This window comes from Hyaena hyaena, unplaced genomic scaffold (genome assembly GCF_003009895.1).
Source record: "Hyaena hyaena isolate Hyena2069 unplaced genomic scaffold, ASM300989v1 scaffold_35, whole genome shotgun sequence".
In the NCBI taxonomy this organism is placed as follows: Eukaryota; Metazoa; Chordata; class Mammalia; order Carnivora; family Hyaenidae; genus Hyaena; species Hyaena hyaena.
Genome location: NW_024080667.1, coordinates 4547347 through 4557030, shown reverse-complemented (window position 1 = coordinate 4557030; position 9684 = coordinate 4547347). Strand labels below are relative to the sequence as shown.

General features: G+C 45.4%; 1 protein-coding gene across 4 annotated transcripts in view; it reads left to right on the top strand.

Annotated features, from left to right (window-relative positions):
• The first annotated feature begins 444 nt into the window (after positions 1-444).
• The window catches only part of UBR4 (ubiquitin protein ligase E3 component n-recognin 4), a 134485-nt gene continuing 125245 nt past the window's right edge, over positions 445-9684 (top strand). For all 4 annotated transcript variants that reach the window (XM_039228977.1, XM_039228980.1, XM_039228979.1 and 1 more), the window contains exons 1-3: positions 445-620; positions 7854-7951; positions 9178-9281. In XM_039228977.1, the coding sequence (XP_039084908.1) occupies positions 445-620; positions 7854-7951; positions 9178-9281 (378 nt within the window). The remainder of the gene's footprint in view (positions 621-7853; positions 7952-9177; positions 9282-9684) is intronic.

Here is a 9684-nt window from a genome sequence, read left to right as displayed (position 1 = left end):
CTCGGGAGGGAGCAAGCGGCTGGGTGATTGGACTCTCGTCCTTTGGCTGTCTCAGGCCGGGGCATTATATCCGCAGGTGCACAGGCTATTCCGCTGCTCTGGTCTCGGCAATTGAACCCCCAGCTCCCCTTTTCCGAATGCCGCGAAACTACATCACTCCCACCTTTGGGAACAACCCGCAGCGCGCAGGCGCGGAGGCTAATGCGCCCCCGCCTTCCTCCAAAGCAGTGCGTCCTGCGCAGGCGCAGCTTCTCGGGCCCGCCTCCACGCCGCGCTGAGCTTCTCCTGAGGGCGGAGAGAGGGCCGCCCCGCGCGTCGCGTATTTTGCCCGGCGACTGCGTCGCACAGTCTGACGCGACGATTGCGTCACTTCCGCCCCCTCCCGGGAGGCGGCGCTGGGCCGGTGGCAAGCCCCCGAAGGGAGCCGCAGTAGTACGACGGAAGATGGCGACGAGCGGCGGCGATGAGGCGGCGGCGCCGGCTCCGGCGCCTGGGGCCCCGGCGACGGGGTCGAACACAAGCCCGGGCTGGGAGGTGGCGGTGCGGCCCCTGCTGTCTGCGTCCTATTCCGCCTTCGAGATGAAGGAGTTGCCGCAGCTGGTGGCCTCAGTCATCGAGAGGTACCGGGCGGCGGCCCCGGCCAGGCGGGCGCAGAGAGGGGGAGGGGAGGTCGCGCGGGACGGTCCGGATACGCTTCCCAGGCTGCCTCTTGCAGCTTGGCGACCCCCGCCCCAGCCGCGGCTTTGGGGCTCCGGAATCCCGGCAGATGAGGGCTTGTCCGGGGCTCCGTCCGCCGGCCCACGTAAATTATCTGTGCCTCGATTTCCCTTCCGAGGAAAACTTTTGAGGACGCCCTCCGGAGAGGGCGTGGTCGGACCCGTTTGGGAGTGACTTTGAGGTGTTTCGCGCTCTTAAGGGATGTCCCCGGGGCTGCTCGCTGTGTTAAGGTCAAAGCACGGATGAGTTTGCATTTCTCGCCCTTACTCACCCCCCTAGCCTGGGCCGGAGCGGAGCCTGGGGTTTACTTTGGAGACCTGCCACATAATTTAATAACGGTCTTAACGTGGTGCTCTAGTCACTGGGGCCACGTGCTGTTAATGTGACTGAAGCCACGAGTGACCACTGATGACTTTCTTTTCAGGTTGCACTTGCTGTGTATTGCTTACTCTAACGGTCTTTGATAAACACATTTCTGTGTTAGTCTGGGGTCATTTTCCCATGGAAACAGTGCCCTCGCTCTCGGGCGCGCGCTCTCGCAGTAAAATACCTTCAGACCCTGTTACAGACGGGGTTATTTTTTGCCCTTTTGTACAAAGTTCTGAGTTTGTGATCGCTGTCTTCCTAGAAGGCCATGATATCAGAATGCCTTGTTCCTGACTTAACCTTGGTCAGCGGAGTCTTTCATTGGTTTAATGGTAGACATGCGTTTAAAGGCAGTCTGTCTTTCTTTTACTTTATGAGCCAAACCTTACTAGAACAATCTGCAGTTGCTGACTGGGTCATTTTAGCTTCTTGCCAACCAGGGTGTATCTTAATGTTATCCAGAAGGTTAGAAATTGCTATTTATTACTCATGGGAGGCCCATGACTTGACAAAATGTTTATTATAGTGCCTGTTGTTAGGTTTGTGATGCTTTTGATCCAGGGTTTTTTGTTTGGTTTGGTTTTTTACTTAAAATAGCAGCTGGGTTTTGTAATTTCACAGTTAACTTTACAGATGGATTTTCCTATCTAATCATTAAGCCAGGAATGTTCTAAAGATGTAAACAAGTATCAAGATGCTCTTCTCAAGTTATGTAGCCTCTGGTTTTTTTTTTGTTTTTTTTTTAATGTTTGTTTATTTTTGCTGGGGGGAAAGGGGCAGAGAGAGAGAGGGAGATACAGAATCCCAAGCAGGCTTCAGTTTCTGAGCTGTCAGCACAGGGTGGGAGGCAGCTAGGCTTGAACCCATGAGCTGTGAGATCATGACCTGATCGGAAGTTGGACGCTTAACTGACTGAGCCACCTAGTTGCCCCCAGCCTTTTTTTTTTTTTAATTAATTTATTTATTTTAAGAGAGAGAGAGAGAGAGAGCTCTCGCGTGTGCATGGGAGAGGCAGAGGGAGAGAATCCCAAGCAGGCTTTGCACTGTCAGCATGGAGCCTGATGCAGGGCTCAAACTCACGTACCATGAGCTCATGACCTGAGCTGAAACCAAGAGTCTAATGCTTAACCGACTGAGTCACCCAAGCATCCCTGTAGCTTCTGTTTAACTCTTTTAACATTTAGTTGGTTGGCATTTTTCCTGATTATACTCATAATTGTACTTATAATGGACAAGTTTCCCCTCTTGAGAACATTTTTTCATATGGTGTTTTAAAACTTTTTTTTAAATGTTTATTTTTATGAGAGAGAGAGAGTTTGCTAGTAGGGGAGGGGCAGAGAGGGAGAGAAAGAATCCCAGGAAGGCCCTGCACTGCCAGCACAGAGCCCAATGGGTGCTTGAACTCACGAACCGAACGGTGAGATTGTGACCTGAGCCAAGATCAAGCGTCGGACGCCTAACTGACTGAGCTGCCCAGTCACCCCGTTTGTTTTTTAAAGGTTTTATTTTTACGTAATCTCCATACCCAATGTGGGGCTTGAATTCACAACCATGAGATCATCAGTTGTAACCGTGAGATCATCAGTCACGTGCCTCACAGAGCCAGCCAGGCACCCCTGCTTTGATGTTTTTGTAACATGAGCTGAGTAGGTTATTAAGTCATTTGTTGACACCCTCCCATTCATCCGGTATTCCAGACCCATCTTTTTGAAACTAATAGTTTAGCAACTCTATTGAGTTAGTAGAAGGAGCCAAAACCAAATATATCAGACTGGTTTCAAGTTTGCCAAATAAGGGACAGGGACCCCGCCTGCACTCTGAGGTGATCAAGAGTTGCCTGTGTTTGTAGGCATTAGTAAGAACTCTCTTCACGGTTTAGAAAAGAAATCCAAACTAATGGACGTTTAGTAACAAAAACTTTTATTGTAGGGCAAGATCCCTGAAGTCTTGGTTCTGGTTTTTGTAGCTCAGTTAACTTTCAAACCTGTGATCATAAGAAAAGTTGTCAGAAGAAATATCTGGTTTACAAGTTCTTTACAATTAAAAAACAACCAAACGTACCAGTGTTCAGTTTGGTATAGAGCAGAGGTCGACAGACTTTTTTTGTAAAGGGCCAGAGTAAGTATTTGCAGGCTGTAGATGCTCTGTGAGGATTAGTCAACTGGCTATTGTATGGCAAAAGCAGCCTTATATGCTCCGTGAGTGAAGGGGTGTGGCTGTGTTCCAAAATCCTATTTATGGGCACTGAAATGTGAATTTCATGTGATATTTACATGTCACAAAGTAGCCTTAAAAAAGGTTTTTTTTCCCCCAGACATGATAAAGTTGCAGAAACTGTTCTTAAATATGGGCTGTTATGAAAACAGTGCCAAACCCTGGTTTAGACCACAAAAATTAGTGCCTTGCTACTCTGTTTCTCAAAAGTTTTTTTACCTCAAAAAAAAAAAAAAAAAGAAAGAAATGAGGATGTAAGAATTATGGAAGTGTTTCCTGAATAAAGCGTTATGGCTGTCGAGCACAGGACCAGATCAGAGCCAGCACCATGCTGATGCTGTGGTGGGCTTTGTTTGGTAGGTAATCAAAGGTTTACGTGCCTGGGCTGCTACTTCACTTTTGGGTTTGCCACTGTCATCTGTAGTTCCCTTTTTCTCGTCCTGACTGATGTGATTTTCTTCCCTGCCTCCGAGGAGGACCTTCTATTTTTCTATTGCAGTCTGCTACTCTCTGCTTCCTTTTTAGATGTCCCGACTCCATCATGCCAGCTCTTCCTTCCTCTCTGGCAGCCTGCCCATCCATTGAATTCCTCCCTCTTTGACCATTGGGGATGATGATTGCCCCGAGACTCCTTCGTGCTCTGCCATTCTACTTGTCATCTCTTTTCTTTCATACCTTTACAGTTGGATTTGAACTTTGGGTTTGAAGGAAAGGTAGATAAAACAGAATTCCTAGATCTGGACCCTGTTTATTAAGTTTGATTTTGTAGCCAAACTGTAAAACAAAGGAGGAGTAGTTTCACATGGGTAAACTGGGAAGCATACTCTCAAATGTGTCCTTTGAGGGGTGCCTGGGTGGCTCAGTGGGTTGAGCGTCTGACTTTGGCTTAGGTCATGATCTCTGGGTTCGCGAGTTCGAACCCTGTGTCGGGCTCTGTGCTGACAGCCTGGAGCCCGCTTTGGATTCTGTGTGTGTGTGTGTGTGTGTGTCTGTGTGTCTGTGTGTCTGTGTGTCTGTGTCCTTCTCCCCACTCACACTCTATGTCTCTCTTTCAAAAATAATAAACATTAAAAAAATGATAAATGAAAGTATCCTGCGATTTTTAAAAGAAAAACATGTCTGAGTTTGCTTCAAGAGGAGTTCATTTTCATCTTTACTGCCTGTTGCTAGCCCATCTTTTAGTAGTAAAGATTGAAAATCTTTTCAGTGCTCTGACTTTTCTAGACCAGAAATGGAGCTAGAACTAGCTCATTGGAACACATGCCAGATTTGGAATTGATTAGTATAATTGCTGACTGTAGCCATATGGTTTATGGTACTGTCAAATACAGAATTCCATTCTTAACTCTGTGCAAGATATGTTGGTGACCATAGTTGTCGTTGACTCTTGATTACCGCCCCCCCCCAAAAAAAAAGAAAAGAAAAGAAAGAAAAGAATAAACCGCTTCCCCTGAGCCAGCCCTTCCTAGGCTCTCCTGCCCTTCTTAATGAGAAATCTCTTTCCTTCTCTGCATCGCAGGTGTTCCATAAAATTCAGGGCAGAGAGACCTACTTGGGAAGGCAGAAGCTGTTACAAATCCCTATTAGATAATGTTCAGTCATTTCCTATCTTGAGAGGAAGAAAGGGATACGTTAATATCATGATCTTCTGAATTTACATGCCGCAGGGCTGGAAGTTCATGATTGACCTACAGGAAAAAAAAAAAAAAGGCTGCCACCAAATGGTAGCACATAACTGTGCATTTAGTCCTCATGGCTGGTTAATGTCTTCATGTCTTCGTGTCATATTCACCCACAGGTTTGTCAGGAGTGTGAGGGAGGTATCTCAAGCCTTTTAGTTCTTTGGTTAACGTCTGCTAAATACTGTGACACAGCAGATGGTCAATGACCATATATATTCTTTAATGCTTTTATTTTTTTAAAAAAAATTTAAACTTTTTTAAAAATTAGAGTGTGGGTGAGCAGGGGCGAGGGGCAGAGGGAGAGAGACAGAATCTTAAGCAGGTTCCACATTCAGCGTGGAGTCCGGGACTGGATCCTTCTACTCTGGGATCATGACCCTGAGCCTAAATCAGGAGTTGGACTTTCAACAACTGAGCCACCCAGGTGCCCCAGTGCTTTTGTTCTTCAGTGGATTCATTATGTTTGTTTGTTTCCTGATTGTAAACGTCATGAAACAAGCATCATGGATTCTGTTCTTGGGGATTTATGATTCTGATGAAGGGAAAGGGGTTTGTGGAGTTTACAGAAAAGATGCAAATAGTATGTTACCTACGGGGGAGAAGGGAGGCCTTTCATTTTGTCCTCTTGGATTCCTGCCCCTCCCTAAAGAAAGCTAGATGTTTCCAGACCCTAGCCAGTTCACTTTGCCTTACGTATCAAATTGAATTTCTCTGACCTGGCTGCATAGTTGCTGTTTCCCTTGGTCCTCGGCCTTACATTTATTCGGTATGGAATATACATGTTTCAGATTCCATGTCTTTGAGCAGCCTTTCAGCCCAAGTGGTGCTGCTGTTGGAATGTTTGTTAGAAGCAGCAGATGTTTGAGGAAGATAGCTTGACCGCCCAGAGGAGAGATTTTTACCTATAATTTTATTTTCCTTTTTCTTTGTTATATTTGTCCTCAATTCTTCGTTCTTCCCCATTCCTACCTAACTTCTTGCGCTTTGTCCCATTTTTCCCATTCCTTTGCACCCTCTGGTGTCTTGGTGTCTCAGATTCTTGAGGAATGACAGGGGCAGCAAACCTTTATTAGGCGACTCTTACACACTTGTTTCTTTAAAATCAAGAGGTATGGTACTGTCCTTTGGGCCACATGTCCACATGTCTACTCCCTTCTTCGAGTCTTTTCAAATTACTATCCTCTGGTTTATCCTTAGTTGCCCTAAGCAAATCGTAAGCAGAGCTTGAGAGCGCTTCATTTTTTTCTATGCCAAGGCCCATCTTTCCTCAAAAGTGCATTCTTGTTTCTTTATTGGAATAAGGCAAGAAGGAAGGCTTGTTAAATCACAATGGGGCAACACTGAACCCGGCGATTGAATGCGTTTATTCTCATATTCTGGATTTATTTGTTTACCTGAATGGGAATGAAAGCAACAGCTTAAGTTCATCCTTTGGGTGGGGAGTTTTTCTCTTACTTCTGGTAAGCCTGTTTAGCTGAAAAAACATGGGGATGAACGCTTTCGAGCTTTTGAAGTAAAACAGAGAAGGTAAATGACTCCGTAAAATACATGAAATTACGGGGTGGGAACCTTTAGAACAATGACTGAGAAAATATAAGGACGGAAGTGAAGGAACAACTAAGAATGTGAGGTAGAAGCAGGGGACTTAGTAGGGTGTTTTATACTGAATAGGATGTGAACTGTACCAATGTGACGGCCACCAGAAACTTTGAGTGTCACTTGGTGTTTAAAGGTTTTTGTTTCCTCCTTTTTGTCCATCATAGAAATGATCCTTGGTGGGCAGGAAGATTTGTGCACATCGTAGGTGCCCAATAAATATTTTTTCTTGGTGAAGCAGTTATTCCAAGATAAGGAACTGACCTGTGGTAAATCCGCATTTATCCTCGATAAATCCCCACATAGCAGAGTGTTTGCAATGCCACACTCTTAAGTGCTATTTGAGGTGATTCATTACTCACCCTGGCACCTCCCCAAGTGTTGAACTTGTCTTTTTGGCTCCTGTGTTGATTTGGCAGGTGGATAGAGTCCCGACTGTGTATATTTCCCTTCCCAGGCTGATACTTCTTATTGGAGAAATCACTGAGGAAACTATCTAGCCATAGCCCTCTGCTCTTTCCATTTAATAAGAAGCATTTTGTTTTATTTTATTTTGTTTTCATTGCCTTCTTGTTTCATCGGTTGTGGATTAAGATCTGATTTGATAGAATGGCATAAATGTATATGACTTTAAGACCTACTTGGGCTCTAGATTTTCACAGAAGAGGGCATTTCTTCAGCTAACAGTAAGGGATGTGGTTAAAAGCCCTGAATTTGTTGGGATTTATCTGTGCCCTGCTTGGGGAGGTGGGGAGACAGGAGAACTCTGGTGCCTGGTGAATTTTAGGCTTTAGCACCGATTAGGTGATTTCTCCCACATTGTTGGTTCTTTTTAAGTTCCTGTATTATGGACTGGCCTTGTTTGGTCTTCAAAATGGGTTACCATGACCAGTGTTCCCACTAACAGATTTTGAGTGTGCTGGTCTACCCTCTTTTGGCCAGCACATGACATTGTTAGCTCTTGGTCTTTGCCAACCAGTAGTACAGGGCAAAATGGCATCCTGTTAAGTTTTTACTTGTACTTTTTAAATTCCAAGTGAGTTTGAAAATATTTCCTGCTGCTTAGCCATTGCTGTTTACTAAGCCTGACACCTTGAGCGAGGTGCTTAATTTTAATTTGCTAAATTTCACTTTCTCAGTCTTGAATTTGAGGATGGTTACAGAGCCTTTCAATTAGGGTTGCTGTGAGGATGAAGCGCGGCAATGCTTATAAAGAGGTAGGGCACCAGGCAGACGGGAAGCACTAAATAAATGCTAGCTGAATTATTGTCTTTGCAGTGAATCTGAAATCCTGCACCACGAGAAGCAGTACGAGCCCTTCTACTCCTCTTTTGTTGCACTTTCCACACACTATATTACAACAGTCTGCAGCCTCAGTAAGTATCCCACTCTTGTCACTCCTTACTGTGGGCTTGGGAATGGGGGACTGTGTCTCCTCTTCATAGGGTGTCTGGACAGGTTGTTAACGAAGGCTGTATTTTAGAACTCCTGACCTGTTCATGCAGTGGTGGAGACCGCTGTCCGTCTGATAAGGCTCTGGGCGGGGAGATCCCTTTACAACTACGCTGACCAAGAGGGCTTCAAAAACTACTTGGTTTGGACACCTGCTTTATAACCCACTAAGTTAACCTTCCCTACGTTCCTAATCTAAAGCATTTTACTGATTTCACACATGCACGTGTAATAACTAGTGTGTTAATTTCTGGGGGTCAAGGAGGGACGGGTGGATACTGCCTGGGGTTAGCAGCCACTGATGAAGGCTCTGTTCCTTATTTGGTTTGGTGAGAAACTAAATTCTCCTTTTGTATTCTCCAGTATCTCAAGGGATTTCAGTTTCAGTTCCTATTGTTTTAAGCTTTTTTTTTTAACCCTTATTTTCCACTATTATTGAATTTTTGCTGTTTAAAAAAACCCTAAGATAGTTCTGAAGAATTCTAATTATTTGTTTACTTAAATAGTTTGCTAAGCATGTAAAATGAAAGGAAGCCATGGGATTGCTCAATAATCTTCAGGTGTCCACAGCTGTTTATTATGGGCGCTGCCTGCTGTTGAAAGAATCCGTTTTAGCTTGAAGAAATTTTGTGTAGGAAGCCCTTTGCACAGAGGGATTTAGAACGTATGGGGAAGAAGAGGTGGTATATTCTAATAGTTAAGAGCATGAAGTCTAGAGCCAGACTTCCTGGATCTGCTTGTGGCTGTGTGACTTTGGGCAAGTCGTTTCATCTCTGTGGTGTAATTTCCTTATCTGTTCAAAAGAAAAAAAAGGAGGGGGAGGGGATAACAACAACACCTACCTCAAAACATTGGTTTAGGGATTAAGTGGGTTAGTGTATTTGAAGTGCCTGGTCCTTATTGTGATGTATATCCTATTACTAATTTCCAGTAACTATAAGATAGGTTGATCTTAAAGCAGTGGATGGTTATCAGTGCCAGGATGCCTTTGCGCCGTGGATCGTTGGTTCTGCATGATTCTTGTCATAGAATGGCATCGGGAATGTTGGACACGTGGAGCTCAACAGTTGTCTGGTTTTGACGTACTGACTGTGAGGCCGCAGCGCGCTGTAGCAGTCTGAGGCTAAGTAAAGCTTGCTTGCTTTCTCAGTTCCCCGGAACCAGCTTCAGTCAGTGGCAGCAGCCTGTAAAGTCCTGATTGAGTTTTCTCTGCTACGCCTGGAGAATCCAGATGAGGCTTGCGCTGTGTCCCAGGTGAGAGTGCCGGGCCCTTCTTTTGAAGTAGGACTGTGACAGGCCAGTGGAATGATGGAGAAGGGGTGGCAGAGAGCCAGGGTTGGTGAACTTTTCCCTTCATGGGCCAGAGAGCAAACAATTTGCTGACTGCTCAGTCCCTGTTGCAACTAGTCTCTATCATCTCAGCTCTGCCTTTGTGCTGTGAAAGCAGCCGCAGACAATACATAGATAAACAAGGGTAGCTGTGGTCCAGGAAACTTCATTAACAAAAATGGGCGGTGGGCCGAATCGGGGCTGTGGTTTGCCAACCTCCTCGGGTTGCACAGGCTTTTGCAAGGATTGCAGAGCATCACGTTTCCAGGGACCAGGCGAGTGACGTAAAGTAAGTGACGTGTGCCAGCCACAGCGTGAAGGGCCAGTC